Below are 20406 nucleotides of genomic sequence, written 5' to 3' on the forward strand. Positions count from 1 at the left end.
AACTGGGGGTATGGTTAAAAGCACTAGCCACGTGGTAGCCATGGGGCAGGAAGTGTGATCACAGGGTGGGAACAAAGCACAGAGTGGGGATCAGAGACATGATCGTCACCACCCCCCAGGTTTTTCTGAGTTATTGTGAGTCATGGTCCTGAATGAATCAAGCATATCCCATGTTTTTACCATCCCTCCACATCTGAGACTCTATTTAGTACTCACAATAGCCCTGTGACGTCAAGAGATCCATGTCAGAAGATGAAATGATCAAAGCTCAGAGACATGGAGTGACTTTCTTTCCCAAGATCACAGTTAGCAGCAGAGACAGGGCCTCGTCTGTTTCCTTCCTTCTCAAGGAAGGAAACATGTTTTCTTTGAAGACATGTTGCCTGAGACACCAAGATGAAAGATGCCTGGATACTGATCCAGTGTTTTTTGTTTTTTTTTCACTTCACACTGATGATGCTGTTCAGAGCACTGATACCCAGGACACTGCTGAGGTCACAGCATTCATCAACAGTGGGGAGGCCATGGGTTGGAGCCACGAAGGACATTGTCTTCAGCTTAAGGCAGACATGGGTTCAAATGCCAACTCTGCCACTGATATCTCTGTGAGACTGGGCAAGCTCTGTAATATCACTGGTGTTCAGTTTCCTTGTCTTTAAAATAGAGTTAGCAACATGCGTCTCCAAATTTGCCAGGCTCAAGTGAGCATAAGTGAAAACGACCTCTCTACGCACTGGCTCCTCTTCCGAAGGCTTTCAGCAGGCACCACAATTTCCTTGGGATCATAAATCCTATCTGCAGGCTCCTGACACCAATCCCCTTCCCTCAGATCACTCACTGGGGGCAACCAGCCTTCCAGAACGGTCCACTGGCTGCCTGCCTGGAACAAGCATCTCTCTTGTGTACATCGCCAAAACAATATGTGCCAAGAATATCTGAGACCTTAATACTTGAAGGGCGAGTCTTCACAGACTTAATGAGCATCTATTTTTAAATGACACATGCTCAGAAATAAAGGACAGTAAGATTGTAAATGTGGAACATTCCTGACGGAGAGTGGTTACTGGGTCGGTGTCATGGAACATTCCAACTGTGTTGACTGTCCTCATAGCATTCATATATTATATAAAGTTTAAAAATAAAATAAAATTTAAAAAATAATAATAAATAAATAAATATCACCTCAAAAAAAAAAAAAAAAAAAGATAGTCACTTGCAACATCTGAAGGCTCACCACCTATAAGGAAATAAAACATGAGGTAGTGTGTCTTAGTCCAGGAAACAACTAGGCAAGAAAATGCTGAGTTATTTTTTTCATTTAAGTAGTTAACTGTAATGAATACGAGTAATCCTGCCATGATAGAGAGGCATGCCTTTCCACACCATTTACTACAGAGAGAAAATGAGAAAACCCCAAAACTACCATTTTGAACATATGATGTCTATCCGCTCACTAACTCTGTGACTTTGAGAAAACCTCTCTGAGATCATGATTCCTGATTTCTCAACTGGGGATGTAATGCAGGCTGATCATCCTCCCACTGTGCTTCCCCCGTGGTTTAGTGGTAACGAATCTGCCTGCCATTCAGGAGATGCATCAGGAGCTTCGGGTTTGAGCCCTGGATCAGGAAGATCCCCTGGAGAAGGAAATGGCAACCCACTCCAGTATTCTTCCCTGGGAAATTTTAATGGATAGAGGAGACTGGTATGCTGCAGTCCATGGGGTTGCAAAGAGAGTCAAATACGACTGGGTGACTAAACAACATCTTTACAGCCTCTTTAAGAAGAAGACTATAAAGCCCCATATTACACTGAGGGATTATTATCCCCTTTCTGAACTTCCTTCTTCTATTGTGTTGCTTCTTAATTAAAGTTTTCAAGATTCAGTGTGCCAAGGACATGCACTGTGGCTGTCTTCCAGGGCACTAACATGCCACTCTGGATTGTTGTTCTTTGTCAACATTAAGCAATGGGATATGCATAAGATCATTTTCTTGGATGGTGTGTGTATATATGTATACACACACACCATATGTACAGTGCCACCATATATATATATGGTGGAAAAACATGGAACTTTATTCTGATCCAAAGTTTTCTGGGCAATTTTAAGTCCTTCAGTGTTCTCTGTATATTTTAAAACCATCTTATCAATTTCTACAAAAATATATGATGGGATTTTTACTGTAAGATATTGAATATTTTACTGTAAGGTATTGAATCTAGATTCAATTTTGAGATAAATGATTGGTTATATGTGTTTCAGACTTTTGATCTTATCTCTCTTTTATTGGAAGCCATCTGCCCACAAGGAAAAACATACCTTGTATCACCCTCTGTGCCCTAAATTTACTTGAGGAGTTTTCTAGAGGTGGGACAGTCTTTAAATTGTCTGCTTATATCTATGACTGAATAATTCCATTTCATGTGTGGAATATCAAAGTTATTTGCTCATACGCCTAAGCCAGTAGATCTATCAATAATAAAGCTGACAGCTCGCTTTCTACATCTTAATTATTTTTTCTACCTCTCAATCAACTCTAACATCAAATGGAAAATAGTCATTAAGGACATCTTCAGTTAGATACACCTTGACGAGCCAATAAAATAACCAGAATTACAATTCCTTCAAATAATGCTTGCTTTGCTTAAATTTAAATTTAGATTACCTGGGCTAATAAAATAGAAGCAGTACTAAAATTTGCATTTGATATTTTGATCAGTCACATTCATAAGGAAACATCTTACAAGGAGAGAATATTGAGGGATTAACAATTATTGAGCATCACATTTATACCTCATTGCAGATTTCTGGGGTACTATTATTCCCATTAAGCAAAGTGAGGAAACATCATTTTAGAGGTTAAGTAACCAGAGGCTTGAACTTACACACTTAAATAGAATCCTCAGAAAAGACATAATCAACTTTTCATGTAAAGTGCTTACAATCTTTAAATGGTTTCACATATATTTTATATGCTACTAGGAATTATATTGTAAAGATGTCAGGCAGTTAACCTCAGCTTACAGAGGGCAGAACTGAGGCTCAATAGATTATCTTATTTACAAAACAGAAAAGGAGACACCAATGTAAAAAACAAATTCATTGATACCAAAGCAGGAAATGGGACCAGGATGGATTGGGAGATTGGGATTGACATGCATACACTGCTATGTATAAAATAGATCACTAAACAGAATCTTATGACAAACCTAGACAACATGTCAAAAAGCAGAGACATTATTTTACTGACAAAGGTCCATCTAGTTCAAGCTATGGTTTTTTTAAGTAGTCATGTATGGGTGTGAGAACTGCACCATAAAGAAAGCTGAGCACCGAAGAATTGATGCTTTTGCACTGTGGTGTTGGAGAAGACTCTTGAGAGTCTCTTAGACTGCAAGGAGATCCAACCAGTCCATCCTAAAGGAAATCAGTCCTGAATATTCATTGGATGGACTGATGCTGAAGCTGAAGCTCCAATACTTTGGCCACCTGATGCAAAAAAACTGACTCATTTGAAAAGACCCTGATGCTGAGCAAGATTGAAGGTGGGAGGAGAAGGGGATGACAGAGGATGAGATGGTTGGATGGCATCACTGACTTGATGGACATGAATTTGAATAAGCTTTGGGAGCTGGTGATGAACAGGGAAGCCTGGCGTGCTGTAGTCCCTGGGGTTGCAAAGAGTATGACATGACTGAGCTACTGAACTGAACTGAATAAGAATCTACTGTGTAGCACTGGGAAATCTACTCAACGCTCTGTAGTGACCTAAATCAGAAGGAAATACGAGGAAAAGGGATATATGCGTGCTTGTGGCTGATTCACTTTGCTATACAACAGAAACCAACACAACATTGTGAAGCAACTCTACATCAATTTAAAAACAACAAAAACTGAGACTCAAAGAACTTAAGTGACTTGCTCCTAGTCATGCACTCACCACCAGAATATGGTAATAGGTCTTGTTACTCATAATGAGGCAACCTATTACTATATCATACTCAAAAGTGGGCTATTTCTAATCACTTTTATTATTTTTGACATGGTCCCTAAGCACTTACCCTATTTTTAGACAACAATGTAGGCCAGGAGAGAACAGATATGAATGTTTCCTTCACAGTTTATAGGGAAGAAGGACCCCAGTATTGATCTACTACAATCAATATAATGGATGTTTTAGGACTGGATAGATGGAAATCTATACCAATTCATTTGGCTGTTTTGGTGCTTGTAACTAGTAGAAAATACTTGAGTAACTGTCTCATTCCAATCACTGTAAGGCAACTGGCTCTTAACTTTCTAACTCATCATCTATGTGATATTTTTTCCTCAGCATGGATCCCATATAAATAGATTAGAATCAAATGTGGTTCTAATTATAAATCAAAAATGTCAACTTACAATAAAAGAATGAACAGTCTGACCTAGTCTAATTGGTTTTCTTGTCAACTAATCCTTACTTATCTAGTCTAAGCCCTTTAAATAGCCTCAGTCAGTCACAAAATAATACTCTTAATCCAGATAAAATGTAATGAGAGCATAAATGAAGACAGTGTCACATGTCATGGAGAGAAGTGCCACAGAGCCTATGACATACCAGGTGTTCAGTGAATAATTGTGGAATCAAATATTCTACTTTCTATTAATGTGCCCATATTCTATGAATATTTAGGTAATTGAATTCATAGTATATTGTGGGAAGTGGGCAATGAAAAAGGATCAATCAAAGATGGGCATATATGCAGAGAAAACCCTAATTCAAAACAGACCCATCCACCTCAATATTACAGCACTGTTTACAATAGACAGGACATGGACGCAGCCTAAATGTTTATCAACAGACTGATGGATAAAGAATAGGTGGTACATGTATGCAACAGAATATTACTGAACCATAAAAAGGAACAAAATTGTGCCACTTGTAGACATGTGGATGGACCTAGAGACCACCATACAGAGTGAAGTCAGAAAAACAAATATTGTATATTAATGCATATATGTGATATCTATAAAAATGGTATATATTATCTTATCTGCAAAGCAGAAAGAGAGACACAGACAGAGAGAACAAAAGTATGGACGCCAGGTTTGAAAGGGAGAGAGGGGAAGAATGAATTGAGAGACTGGGATTCACACATATACCCTATTGATACTATGTATAAGATAGATAACAAAAACCTACTTGTTAGTTATCTATTTAATCTTTAGCCCAGGGAACTCTACTCAATGCTCTGGGGTGACATAAATGGGAAAGAAATCCAAAAACGAGGGGATATATGTTTATATGTGAATCAAGAAGCAACAGTTAGAACTGGACATGGAGTACAACCAGGCTGTATATTGTCACGCTGCTTATTTTATGTATATGTAGAGTACATCACAGAGAAGGCAATGGCACCCCACTCCAGTACTCTTGCCTGGAAAATCCCATGGACGGAGGAGCCTGGTAGGCTGCAGTCCATGGGGTCATGAAGAGTCAGACATGACTGAGCGACTTTACTTTCACTTTTCACTTTCATGCATTGGAGAAGGAAATGGCAGCCCACTCCAGTATTCTTGCCTGGAGAATCCCAGGGATGGTGCAGCCTGGTGGGCTGCCGTCTATGGGGTCGCACAGAGTTGGACATGACTAAAGCGACTTGGCGGCAGCAGCAGCAGCAGCAGAGTACATTATGTGAAATGCTGGCTGGATGAATCACAAGCTGGAATCAAGATTGCCGGGACAAATATCAACAACCTCAGATATGCAGATGATACCACTCTAATGGAAGAAAGTGAAGAGGAACTAAAGAGACTCTTGATGGGGGTAAAAGAGAAGAGTGAAAAAGGTGGCTTGAAACTCAACATTCAAAAAACTAAGATAATAGCATCTAGTCCCATCATTTCATGGCAAATAGAAGAGGAAAGAGAGAAAGCAGGGACAGATTTTATTCTCTTGGTCTCCAAAATCACTGAAGACTGACTACAGCCATAAAATTAAAAGACACTTGCTCCTTGGAAGAAAATCTATGAAAAACCTAGACAGCATATTAAAAAGCAGAGACCTCACATTGGCAGTAAAGGTCTATATAGTCAAAGCTATGATTTTCCCAGTAGTCATGTACAAATGTGCGAGTTGGATCATAAAGAAGAATGAGAGCCAAAGACCTGTTGATTTCAAATTGTGGTGTTAGAGAAGACTCTTGAGAATCCCTTGGACTGCAAGGAGATCAAACCAGTCAATCCTAAAGCAAAACAATTCTGAATAGTCACTGGAAGGACTGATGCTGAAGCTGAAGCTCCAATACTTTGGCCACCAGATGCGAAGAGCCGACTCATTGGAAAAGACCCTGATGCTCAGAAAGATTGAAGAAAAGAGGAGAAGACGGAGTAAGAGATGGTTGAATAGGATCACCAAGTCAACAGACATGAGTTTGAGTAAACTCCGGGAGATGGTGAAGGACAGGGAAGCCTAGGGTGCTGTAGTCTATGAGGTCACAAAAAGTCAACTTAGCAACTGAACAAGGTATAGTAGAAAGAAAGTAACCCTGGGATTCAGATATATCTCAGAGCAAATCCATTTCTCTCTACTTACTGGTATTATTCGGGACAAATCAAGTAATCCCTAATAAGGTGGGTTTCTTAATGTGCAAAGTGCTGATCAGTGCTTTAACAGGAAAAGTACAAGAAGCGACTAGACCTAGACCTAGGCCCATGACCAGGAGTGACTAACCAAACTAGGAAACTTCAAAGGAGGCATTCCAGAAAGGAAGTCATATAAATAAATTCAAGAAGGATGAGTAGGGGTTACAAAGCAAAAACTGGAAAAAGAAAATAGTAAATATTTTGCAGTCTATACAGTCCCTGTCACAACGGTTTCATTCTGTGCTGTAGTGCAAAATCAGCCATAGACAATATGTAATGGATGGGCATTGCTGCTGTTTGTTTAGTCGCTAAGTTATGTCCGAGTCTTTGCGACCCCATGTACTACAGCCCACCAGGCTCCTCTGTTCATGAGATTTCCCAGGAAAGAATACTGGAGTGGGTTGCCATTTCCTTCTCAAGAGTGGACGGGCATGGTTCTGCTTAAATACAACTTTATTACAAAAACAGACAGCAGGCAGTATTTCGTCCATAGGCTATAGTTTGCTGATCCCCAGTATAAAGAATACAAGAGGAAGTCAAGCATAGAAATTGAAAAATATTTGAAGCACATTTAGTTAATTATTAAATTCACTCATTTAGCACATCTTCAAGGAATGTGTTCTATGTACTAGGAACTTCCCTATATGCTCAGGACACAAAAGACAGAGTTCCTCTTCTGGTGATACTATAATACAGTGAATCAGAACCCTATATAACTGAGAATAGACTGAATAATAACTTTGTAAGCTCAAAATCCTGAAATGCATATGAATCACCATCATTGCGATAATTCAATTTCATATTCAGTATGATTATTTTGAGGCCTTTTGTAACACAATGTCAAGCACATATTTACTGACCACTTGAATAGAAAGACATAAGTTGCTGAAAGTTCCAGGAAAACAAACCTAGTGTAGAATTTAAGACCCACCCCAAGAACCCTGCTAGTCCTATAAGTGATCTCCTCTGGCACTCACAATAGCTTTTCAAGGTGGTTCTTCTTGGTCCCACTTTACAGATGCGAAAATGTGGCCTAAAGAAATTTCATCTCTTCCTGGGTGCTAGGGAGCTGAGATTTAGACACTAAAGATGGTTGACTTGTCCTACCTCCAAACTGCCTATTTGGAGAAAAACATGGACAAAGCAGCAGGGAGTTGGATGCTGGAGTTTCATGGCAGGGGAGTAAGCAGAGAAGTTAAGATGAGTCAGTCAGAGGCCCACAGAGAACTCACGATAGTCCTGGGAACTGAAATCAAGCATCCTAATTGCCACTTCCTGCTTCTAATCACTTTCCCAAGAGAGCTGCCCCAGTGATTCCTGAGTGGAGGGAAGGCTGAGAGAATCTTTTAAATCCCAGCCCTTGTTATAAATTTAGACTTCAGGAGAGGAAAAGAAGAAAAAGAAGAAAAAAAAATGTTGGCTTAAGAAAGTAAAGTTTCCCACTCATCAGATCAAGGGCAGTAGACAGAGGAAAAGAACATAAATTCAGTCACTTTGCCTGCTGGCCCCAAGGCAGTGGAGCCCTAGTTCTCCCTGAAAGCTCAGCCACCCAGCTTGGAGGGAATGCAGTCATGCCCAGAATTACGTAGCAACACAAGGCAGGCTTCTGTTTCTCCCTAATGAGTTGATTATATCCTGTCAGAAGAATCATAAGGCCATCAAATGTCAAGTCAATTTTCTCAAACATATTATTTTCATAGCAGCTGCGTCTGACTAAACTCTTGAAACAGAGCATCCTATTGTTACACTTTACTGGGAATATTAAAGTGAAACTCAATTTAAAAAGAAAGAAAAAATCCTCACAGGACATATGATCCTGATTCATGCAAGTTTACAGTTCAGTATTTAGAGGCTGGTTTTATTAAGATGATTCGGTCACTTAGTTCATAATTAACAGATCATGACAGAGGAAATAAACATGGGATGTGTTATCTGCCCATAAGAGCCGTTTGCTCAGAAGGCAGGTGGGATGTGTCTTTAGCTACTGACTTGACTTATGAAAAGTTTTAAGGAGAAAATTTGAATTTTCAAGGTACTGCATTCTGATCCTTATATTACCAACACATGATCCTGAATGAATCTAGTTTATCACAATCCTGAAAGACACAGACATGATACTGAGATAAAATACTGGACTTGAGTCGCACAACTAGAGTTTCAGCCACTTATGTACTGAATGGTCTTAAGTGAATTTATGAAATGAACACAGTAATAACTACGTAAGAGCTGCTGAAGGAATTGAAAAGATACATGGCACACTGATACAGAATAAATATTCAATGAATGGTAGCAATGAAAATGATGGTAGCAAGGATAGTAATGACAAGTGGGAAAAGATAAAGAATTTGGTAAAACATGTATCCAGGGCCAGTCAGAGAGAGGGAGAAAGCTATGAAATGTGGAGCTAAATCAATAACACAGCCTCCAATTTACATTGACTGATGTTTGCATTGGACAAGGTCCTCATTCTATAGCATCAAACATCACTATTAGGACATGTCTCCCTCCACCTAAATCCAACTATGAGCACCAAATTCTGTTGTAGATTTTCTATTTGGTTTTCACTCATTTTTATTTTTTATACAATTTGCTGATGTGGCAGGCGGAATTCTGAAATGCCCCAGGAGACTTTTGGACCCTGGCATATTCATACTTCTTATTTAGTCACTCAAACACTAATATAGGTACTGCTGTGAAAGGGTTTTGCAGAGGTAATTAAGATCCCATACCAAATGACTTTATGACAAAGAAAAAATAAGTTGCTAAGGGCGAAAGTGGGAGAGGAATAAATTGGGAGACTGGATTTGACATAGACATACTACTACACCATGGCTGATTCATGTGAATGTATGGCAAAAACCACCACAATATTGTAAAGTAATTAGCCTCCAATTAAAAAAAAAATAGATAACTAATAGGGCCTACTGTAGAACACAGGAAATTCTACTCAATACTGTAATGACCTACATGGGAAAAGAATCTTACAAAGAATGGATATATGTATATGTATAACTGATTCACTTTGCTGTATACCAGAAAATAATGCAATGTCGTAAATCAACTATACTGCAATAAAATTAAAAAAAAAAAAAAAGACAGAGTATGAGGGTGGGCCTGACCTAAACACATGAGCCCTTTAGAAGCAGTGAGTTTTCTCCAGCTGACAGTAGAAAAGAAAGTCAGCAATTCAACCATGCAAATAAGTGGCCACACCATCACAAGCCTGCAAGGCAGGGGACCTGGGTTCAATCCCTAGGTTGGAAAGATACCCCCAGAGAAGGAAAATGGCAACCCACTGCAGTATTCTTGCCTGGAAAATCCCATGGACTGGGAGGAGCCTGGTGGGCTACAGTCCATAGGGTCACAAAGAGTCGGACACAATTGAGTGACTTTCACTCTCACTTTACTGACTTGAATATGGAAGGGGCTACCTGGCAAAGAATGCAAAAGGCTTTTAGAAGCTGAGAGCTGACAGCCATCAAGGAAACAGGAACCTGAGTTCTACAATTATTAAGAATTGAATTCTGCCAACAAGAACGAGATTGAAAGAGAGATTTTTTTCCTAGAGCATGAAGATGAAAATTCAATCCAGCTGACATCTTAATTTCTACCTTGTAATACCCTGGGCAGAGAACCCAGACAGTTCATGCTGGACTTCTGACCTAGAGAACTAAGAGCTAATTAATGGGTATTATGTTAAGTCCACTGATTTTGTGGCAATTTGTCACACAGCAATATAAGACCAATATAAGTGGTTTGACTTCTCAAAGTCAGAAGTTATTCTAAGTTCTCTGGCCTCTAAGCAAGCCTTATTTATTCATCCAAACTCAGATAAGGAAAGATTGACAGTAATAACACTAATCACTCAAGTTAGACATGTATGAACATGCGCTCTCTCTCTCTCAGGCTTCATCTCAAAATATCAGAATAATTGAGACAAAGTAATTTGCTGAAGCAATTCAGCAAATGCCCCCAATTTCCTCTTTCCAGTAGACATGCCATAACTTCAATAAGTATTTATTGAACGATTACTGTATGCTGGGCTCTATAACAGACTGCAGGATGTAATTTTAGTAACAGAACCATAGATCTTCAAAGAGGTCACTGAACAGTAGGGGAAGCAGATAAGGGAAAGCCTAGTCCTAGAAATCAGGAAAGGCTTCCAACGGCAAGCAATTGTTAAGCTGAAATCTGAAAAATTACTCACTCAAATGGATGTAAAGGGAAGCAAAGTTTTCCAGGAAGCACGAGTACCATGTGCAGACTACCAAGAGTGATGGAAGCCGGAGTCCTCTGCAAGAAGCACACAGCATCCACCCTGGCTGAAACATGTCAGCAGTGTGGTGGGGTGGGGGATGGAGTTGAAGAAGGTAGCAGAGACCATTGGCACAGTGAGATCCTCCTAAGAAATTTGGAATTCTTCCCGAAGTCAAGAATAACCCCTGAAGATTGATAAGCAGATAAGCAACACTATCAGTCTCGCTTAAACCAAAAATCACCTTGCTAGAGTTTACAGAACAACAGCTTGAAAGGGACCACTCAGCACTGGAGACAATACGCCATTGTGTCAATTCAAGTGAAGTTGACAAAGGATGGCGGTCTGAATTCAGGCAGTGCCAGGTGGATGTTAAAAATGGAGATTTGCAAATTATTGATTTTAGATTTTTCAAGTCTTGGTTAGATGTAGGAGGAGAGGGAACATGAAGTGAGATATCTGGTTTGGGAAATAGGCTGGGTAGAAATGCCAATCAATGAGCAGAGTACCCGGAGAAGATGATGGTTTGCTTGGGGGTGGGGTGGGATGGGGGAGGAGGTGGAAGGTGATGGGTTTGGTTTGGGACATGCTGGATTTTAGGTATTCATGGGAAACTGAAAAGGATATACAGAGGAGGGAGCTGGTTTATTTGGTAGCATCAGGTGTGACTCTAGAACCAGGTTTATGTGGATCGTAAATACCAAAACATGAATTCCCTATCAGCATCATGTATTTCTTAATATCTTTTTCTTAACTCTTCCTTCAGATAATCAAAGTTGTTCTAACTTCTAGAACGTGTGATCGATAAAAACTGAAATACCGTGTGTGCTGCCATCAAAATCAGTCCTCTCCTTTCCTTTAAGGCGGATGCAAGTACATTTTAAGTGTTGTGAACATAGAAGCATTCAGAAATCCAAAAGTCTGAGAAAGCACTGATCAATGTGTAGGACACAATTTCCTTTTATTAAACCTAATTTCTTCATGGTGTTAATAAGGACACCTATTACTCATATTGTGAAATTTAAATAGGGGAGATTAAAGGTAAGTAGCAGAATCAAGTCCACTCTAGAAAGCAAATGATCTCATTAAAGAAGTGCTCATTTGTGTCTGCCTTCTTATAAAAATAATAGCAACATCATTCCACGGTGACTAGTACAATAGGGACTGATAGGGAACATCTTCCATTAGAGATATTCTAATTAGGTTTTATTTTACATAGTTATTTACTGAACAAATATTATCATTTGAAGTAGTTAGTAAACAATGACAGGTGTAGTCAGAATATAATTGGCGCTCTGATCATGCAAGCAAGCCTTCAAGGTGGCGCTAAAGAAAGACAAGAAGCCTAAGAAGTCAACCTGGAACTTTAATTTGGATCTTACTCATCCAGTAGAAGATAGGATTTTTGATTCTGGAAATTTTGAACAGTTTCTGCAGGAAAAGCTTAAAGTGAATGGAAAGACTGGAAAACTTGGGAATGTCGTTCACACTAAAAGCCTCAAGAATAAAATCGTGGTCGTTTCTAAGAAATGGTATTTGAAGTATCTTGGCCGAAAGGAGCTACTCCACGTTCAAGGCCAGGAGGGGTGGCAGTGAGGAGATACCCCTCCTCCAAGGTAAGGCACAGCAGCTGCACTTTGCTGGAGCAGCCGTGAAGAGATAACCCATGTCCAAGGTAAGAGAAACCCAAATAAGATGGTAAGTGTGGCAAGAGGGCATCAGAGGGCAGACAGACTGAAACCATACTCACAGAAAACTAGCCAATCTGATCACATGGACCACAGCCTGGTCTAACGCAATGAAACTAAGCCATGCCCATGGGGCAACCCAAGATGGGCGGGTCATGGTGGAGAGATCTGACAGAATGTGATCCACTGGAGAAGGGAATGGCAAACCGCTTCAGTATTCTTGCCTTGAGAACCCCATAAACAGTATGAAAAAGCAAAATGATAGGATACTGAAAGAGGAACTCCCCAGGTCAGTAGGTGCCCAATATGCTAATAGAGATCAGTGGAGAAATAACTCCAGAAAGAATGAAGGGATGGAGCCAAAGCAAAAACAATACACAGCTGTGGATGTGACTGGTGATAGAAGCAAGGTCCGATGCTGTAAAGAGCAATATTGCATAGGAACCTGGAATGTCAGGTCCATGAATCAAGGCAAATTGGAAGTGGTCAAACAGGAAATGGCAAGAGTGAATGTCGACATTCTAGGAATCAGTGAACTCAAATGGACTGGAATGGGTGAACTTAACTCAGATGACCATTATATCTACTACTGCAGGCAGGAATCCCTTAGAAGAAAAGGAGTAGCCATCATGGTCAACAAAAGAGTCCATAATGCAGTACTTGGATGCAATCTCAAAAACAACAGAATGATCTCTATTGATTTCCAAGGCAAACCATTCAATATCACAGTGATCCAAGTCTATGCCCCAACCAGTAACGCTGAAGAAGCTGAAGTTGAACGGTTCTATGAAGACCTACAAGACCTTTTAGAACTAACACCCCCCAAAAAATGTCCTTTTAATTACAGGGGACTGGAATGCAAAAGTAGGAAGTCAAGAAACACCTGGAGTAACAGGCAAATTTGGCCTTGGAATACAGGATGAAGCAGGGCAAAAGCTAATAGAATTTTGCCAAGAGAACGCACTGGTCATAGCAAACACCGTCTTCCAACAACACAAGAGAAAACTCTACACATGGACATCGCCAGATGGTCAACACCGAAATCAGATTGATTATATTCTTTGCAGCAAAAGATGGAGAAGCTCTATACAGTCAGCAAAAACAAGACTGGGAGTTGACTGTGGCTCAGATCATGAACTCCTTATTGCCAAATTCAGACTGAAATTAAAGTAGGGAAAACCACTAGACCATTCAGGTATGACCTAAATCAAATCCCTTATGATTATACAGTGGAAGTGAGAAATAGATTTAAGGGCCTAGATCTGATAGATAGAGTGCCTGATGAACTATGGACTGAGGTTCGTGACATTGTACAGGAGACAGGGACCAAGACCATGCCCATGGAAAAGAAATGCAAAAAAGCAAAATGGCTGTCTGGGGAGGCCTTACAAATAGCTGTGAAAAGAAGAGAAGTGAAAAGCAAAGGAGAAAAGGAAAGATACAAGCATCTGAATGCAGAGTTCCAAAGAAGAGCAAGAAGAGATAAGAAAGCCTTCTTCAGCAATCAATGCAAAGAAATAGAGGAAAACAACAGAATGGGAAAGACTAGAGATCTCTTCAAGAAAATTAGAGATACCAAGGGAACACTTCATGCAAAGATGGGCTCGATAAAGGAAAGAAATGGTATGGAACTAACAGAAGCAGAAGATATTAAGAAGAGGTGGCAAGAAAACACAGAAGAACTATACAAAAAAGATCTTCACGACCCAGATAATCACGATGGTGTGATCACTTACCTAGAGCCAGACATCCTGGAATGTGAAACCAAGTGGGCCTTAGAAAGCATCACTACGAACAAAGCTAGTGGAGGTGATAGAATTCCAGTTGAGCTATTTCAAATCCTGAAAGATGATGCTGTGAAAGTGCTGCACTCAATATACCAGAAAATTTGGGAAACTCAGCAGTGGCCACAGGACTGGAAAAGGTCAGTTTTCATTCCAATCCAAAGAAAGGCAATGCCAAAGAATGCTCAAACTACCGCACAATTGCACTCATCTCACACACTAGTAAAGTAATGCTCAAAATTCTGCAAGCCAGGCTTCAGCAATATGTGAACCGTGAACTTCCAGATATTCAAGCTGGTTTTAGAAAAGGCAGAGGAACCAGACATCAAATTGCCAACATCCACTGGATCATGGAAAAAGCAAGAGAGTTCCAGAAAAACATCTATTTCTGCTTTACTGACTATGCCAAAGCCTTTGACTGTGTGGATCACAATAAACTGTGGAAAATTCTGAAAGAGATGGGAGTACCAGACCACCTGACCTGCCTCTTGAGAAACCTATATGCAGGTCAGGAAACAGCAGTTAGAACTGGACATGGAACAACAGACTGGTTCCAAATAGGAAAAGAGTACGTCAAGGCTGTATATTGTCACCCTGCTTGTTTAACTTATATGCAGAGTACATCATGAGAAATGCTGGGCTGGAGGAACCACAAGCTGGAGTCAAGATTGCCAGGAGAAATATCAATAACCTCAGATATGCAGATGACACCACCCTTATGGCAGAAAGTGAAGAGGAACTAAAAAGCCTCTTGATGAGAGTGAAAGAGAAGAGTGAAAAAGTTGGCTTAAAGCTCAACATTCAGAAAACTCAGATCATGGCATCTGGTCCCATCATTTCATGGGAAATAGATGGGGAAACAGTGGAAACAGTGTCAGACTTTATGTTTTGGGGCTCCAAAATCACTGCAGATGGTGACTGCAGCCATGAAATTAAAAGACGCTTACTCCTTGGAAGGAAAGTTATGACAAACCTAGATAGCATATTCAAAAGCAGAGATACTACTTTGCCAACAAAGGTCCATCTAGTCAAGGCTATGGTTTTTCCAGTAGTCATATATGGATGTGAGAGTTGGACTGTGAAGAAGGCTGAGCACCAAAGAATTGATGCTTTTGAACTGTGGTGTTGGAGAAGACTCTTGAGAGTCCTTTGGACTGCAAAGAGATCCAGCCAGTCCATTCTAAAGGAGATCAGTCCTGGGTGTTCTTTGGAAGCATGGATGCTGAGGCTGAAACTCCAGTACTTTGGCTACCTCATGCGAAGAGTTGACTCACTGGAAAAGACTCTGATGCTGAGAGGGATTGGGGGCAGGAGGAGAAGGGGATGACAGAGGATGAGATGGCTGGATGGCATCACCAACGTGATGGATGTGAGTTTGAATGAACTCCGGGAGTTGGTGATGGACAGGGAGGCCTGGTGTGCTGCGATTCATGGGGTCGCAAAGAGTCGGACATGACTGAGTGACTGGACTGAACTGAACTGAACCAAGAGTTACCTTAAAAAGAACAATCTTCTTGATTGGCTTCATGTGGTTGCATTTGACAAGGAGACCTACGGGCTTTGTTACTTCCAGATTAGTCAAGATGAAGGTGAATCTGAGTCTGAGGACTAGATGAAGCCATCCTTTATAGGGCTTTGCTTGCTAATAAAACAAATCAATCATACAAAGGAAAGAAACATCTTGAAATGGACCTTTAGCTTATCAGTGAATAAAAAACATTACTCTGTATGTTAAGCCTTCATCTCTTTTATTTAAGTGTATGTTGTTTATATGGTGCTGGCTTTCCTTTAATACTTTTTTAAATTTTTATTGGTGTAGCTGACATACAATGTTGTGTTAGTTTCAGGTGTACAGTGAAGTGAATGAGTTTATACATATATCCACTTTTTGTCATACAGACCATTACAGAGTATTGAGTAGGGTTCTCTGTGCTACACAGCAGTTTTTTACTTATCTGTTTTATGTATGCTAAGTCATTTCAGTCGTGTCTCACACTTTGCAAGACAGTGGACTATAGCCCGCCAGGCTTCTCTGTCCATAGGATTCTCCAGGCAAGAATACTGGAGTGGGTTGCCGTTTCCTACTGTTTTATGTATAGTAATATGTATATGTCAGTATCAATCTCCCAATGTATTCCTCTCTCCTGTATCCCCTGGTAACCATAAGTTTTCTACATCCAACTTCAGTTTTGTAAATAAGCTAGTGGAATTTCTTTCAGGATTTCTGTAATGTACTGATTTTACAAATGTCTTTAAGTTAAAGTATATAGCAAAAAAATGAAGCTCAAATTTGGAGATAACTATATAATAAAATATTTAAATTCTGTCCGAAAAAAAAGAATATAATCAGCAATAAAACCTTGAATATTAGGGTGAAACAGACTTGGGTTTGCATTTTAGTTACAATACTTATGAGATATGGAAACTTGGACGAGTTATATATTCTTTCTAGATAGTGGTTTTTCTCACCTCACAATTAGGAGAATACTAGAATTCATACAGCTGACATCAGCATTGTTTGAAATAATATATGGAAAGATCTTTACTCATAGAACTTTTGAAAGTGGCACATTCACTTGATAAATATTGGCCACTTATCATTTTTATCATCTTATATTAATTCCCTTTACGAAGGGCTTCTGACATCTGTTATTATCCTCTTTAGCTACTATTCTATAATCTATACCACCAAACTTGTATACATGGAGATTAAACATTTGCAGTCCAAATAGAAAATAAAGTAGAAAAAATATTATGTAACATTTTTAATTGATCAGCCCTATATTCCAAATTGTTCTTTTTTTTAATTGTATCTTTATTTTTTTAATCTTTTTTATTATTTTTATATTTATCTACAAAACTCTAGGTGTGAAACTGGATTTTAAACAGAACTGATCTTTCTATCTCAAGTCACACTGAACCACTCTAATATGATAGACATCCACATGAACCACCTTATGTCTGTATGTTTGCATATTGTTGTTGTTCAGTCACCCAGTCGTGTCCAACTCTTTGTGACCCCAAGTCTCAGTGATCCCATGGACTGCAGCAGTCCAGGCTTCCCTATCCTTCACCATCTCCCGGAGTTTGCCCAAACCCACATCCATTGAGTCGGTGATGCCATCCAACCATCTCATCCTTTGTCATCCCATTCTCCTTTTGCCTTCAATCTTTCCCAGCATCAGGGTCTTTTCCAATGAGTTGGCTCTTCGCATCAGATAGCCAAAGTATTGGAGCTTCAACTTCAGCATCAGCCTTTCCAATAAATATTCAGGGTTAATTTCCTTTAGGACCAACTGGTTTGATCTTTTGCAGTCCAAGTAACTCTCAAGAGTCTTCTCCAACACCATAGTTCAAAAAGCATCAATTCTTCAGTGTTCACCCTTCTTCATGGTCCAGTTCTCACACCCATACATGACTACTGGAAAAACCATAGCTTTGACTACACAGAACTTTGTCAGAAAAGTGATGTCTCTGCTGTTTAATATGCTCTCTAGGTTCGTCATAACTTTTCATCCAAGGAGCAAGTGTCTTTTAATTTCATGGCCACAGTCACTGTCCACAATGATTTTGGAGCCCAAGAATATTAAGTCTGTCTCTGTTTCCATTGTTTTCCCATCTATTTGCCATGAAGTGACAGGACCGGATGCCATGATCTTGGTTTTATGAATGTTGAATTTTAAGCCAGCTTTTTCACTCTCCCCTTTCACCCTTATCAAGAGGCTCTTTAGTTCTTCTTCACTTTCTGCCATAAGGGTGGTGTCATCTGCATATCTGAGGTTATTGATATTTCTTCTGGCAATCTTGATTTCAGTTTGCACTTCATCCAGCTCAGCATTTTACATTATGCACTCTACATATAAGTTAAATAAGTAGGGTGACAACATACAGCCCTGATGTACCCCTTTCCCAATTTTGAGCCAGTTTGTTCTTCCATGTCTGATTTTAACTGTTGCTTCTTGACCTGCATACAGGTTTCCCAGGAGACAGGTAAGGTGGTCTGGTATTTCCATTTCTTGAAGAATCTTCCTCAGTTTGTCGTATGTTTGTATGCGTGTATGTGTTATTTATGTGTACTTTTTTTTTTTTTCACATATTTTATTTTATTTTATTTTATTTTTTAAATTTTATTTTTAAACTTAACATAACTGTATTAGATTTGCCAAATATCAAAATGAATCCGCCACAGGTACACATGTGTTCCCCATCCTGAACCCTCCTCCCTCCTCCCTCCCCATTCCATCCCTCTGGGTCGTCCCAGTGCACCAGCCCCAAGCATCCAGTATCGTGCATTGAACCTGGACTGGCAACTCATTTCATACATGATATTTTACATGTTTCAATGCCATTCTCCCAAATCTTCCCACTCTCTCCCTCTCCCACAGAGTCCATAAGACTGTTCTATACATCAGTGTCTCTTTTGCTGTCTCGTACACAGGGTTATTGTTACCATCTTTCTAAATTCCATATATATGCGTTAGTATACTGTATTGGTGTTTTTCTTTCTGGCTTACTTCACTCTGTATAATAGGCTCCAGTTTCATCCACCTCATTAGAACTGATTCAAATGTATTCTTTTTAATGGCTGAATAATACTCCATTGTGTATATGTACCACAGCTTTCTTATCCATTCATCTGCTGATGGACATCTAGGTTGCTTCCATGTCCTGGCTATTATAAACAGTGCTGCGATGAACATTGGGGTACTCGTGTCTCTTTCCCTTCTGGTTTCCTCAGTGTGTATGCCCAGCAGTGGGATTGCTGGATCATAAGGCATGTCTATTTCAAGTTTTTTGAGGAATCTCCACACTGTTCTCCATAGTGGCTGTACTAGTTTGCATTCCCACCAACAGTGTAAGAGGGCTCCCTTTTCTCCACACCCTCTCCAGCATTTATTACTTGTAGACTTTTGGATCGCAGCCATTCTGACTGGTGTGAAATGGTACCTCATAGTGGTTTTGATTTGCATTTCTCTGATAATGAGTGATGTTGAGCATCTTTTCATGTGTTTGTTAGCCATCTGTATGTCTTCTTTGGAGAAATGTCTATTTAGTTCTTTGGCCCATTTTTTGATTGGGTCATTTATTTTTCTGGAGTTGAGCTGTAGGAGTTGCTTGTATATCCTCGAGATTAGTTGTTTGTCAGTTGCTTCATTTGCTATTATCTTCTCCCATTCTGAAGGCTGTCTTTTCACCTTGCTAATAGTTTCCTTTGATGTGCAGAAGCTTTTAAGGTTAATTAGGTCCCATTTGTTTATTTTTGCTTTTATTTCCAATATTCTGGGAGGTGGGTCATAGAGGATCCTGCTGTGATGTATGTCAGAGAGTGTTTTGCCTATGTTCTCCTCTAGGAGTTTTATAGTTTCTGGTCTTACGTTTAGATCTTTAATCCATTTTGAGTTTATTTTTGTGTATGGTGTCAGAAAGTGTTCTAGTTTCATTCTTTTACAAGTGGTTGACCAGAGTTCCCAGCACCACTTGTTAAAGAGATTGTCTTTAATCCATTGTATATTCTTGCCTCCTTTGTCAAAGATAAGGTGTCCATATGTGCGTGGATTTATCTCTGGGCTTTCTATTTTGTTCCATTGATCTATATTTCTGTCTTTGTGCCAGTACCATACTGTCTTGATAACTGTGGCTTTGTAGTAGAGCCTGAAGTCAGGTAGGTTGATTCCTCCAGTTCCATTCTTCTTTCTCAAGATCGCTTTGGCTATTTGAGGTTTTTTGTTTTTCCATACAAATTGTGAAATTATTTGTTCTAGCTCTGTGAAGAATGCTGTTGGTAGCTTGATAGGGATTGCATTGAATCTATAGATTGCTTTGGGTAGTATACTCATTTTCACTATATTGATTCTTCCAATCCATGAACATGGTATATTTCTCCATCTGTTAGTGTCCTCTTTGATTTCTTTCACCAGTGTTTTAAAGTTTTCTATATATAGGTCTTTAGATTCTTTAGGTAGATATATTCCTAAGTGTTTTATTCTTTCCGTTGCAATGGTGAATGGAATTGTTTCCTTAATTTCTCTTTCTGTTTTCTCATTATTAGTG

At 39.6% G+C, this 20406-nt stretch overlaps 1 protein-coding gene across 1 annotated transcript; it reads left to right on the plus strand.

Annotated features, from left to right (window-relative positions):
• Positions 1–10883: 10883 nt before the first annotated feature.
• On the plus strand, positions 10884–15967 carry LOC102414771 (60S ribosomal protein L22-like 1). The gene is made up of 4 exons (XM_006054181.1): positions 10884–10998; positions 11136–11311; positions 12192–12430; positions 15838–15967. The coding sequence occupies exons 1-4, from the start codon at positions 10884–10886 to the stop codon at positions 15965–15967; spliced, it is 660 nt and encodes a 219-aa protein (XP_006054243.1).
• Positions 15968–20406: the final 4439 nt, after the last annotated feature.

The sequence above is a fragment of the Bubalus bubalis genome, chromosome 15, assembly GCF_019923935.1.
Source record: "Bubalus bubalis isolate 160015118507 breed Murrah chromosome 15, NDDB_SH_1, whole genome shotgun sequence".
NCBI classification, from domain to species: domain Eukaryota; kingdom Metazoa; phylum Chordata; class Mammalia; order Artiodactyla; family Bovidae; genus Bubalus; species Bubalus bubalis.

Excerpts from the sequence above, each read along its gene's own strand:
- LOC102414771 (XM_006054181.1), top strand. The coding sequence starts at position 10,884 with ATGTGCAGACTACCAAGAGTGATGGAAGCCGGAGTCCTCTGCAAGAAG. Across the intron at positions 10,999-11,135 it reads GGGGGATGGAGTTGAAGAAG|AGTTTACAGAACAACAGCTT; the intron begins GTAGCAGAGACC and ends TCACCTTGCTAG. Across the intron at positions 12,431-15,837 it reads AAATGGTATTTGAAGTATCT|AACCAAGAGTTACCTTAAAA; the intron begins TGGCCGAAAGGA and ends TGAACTGAACTG.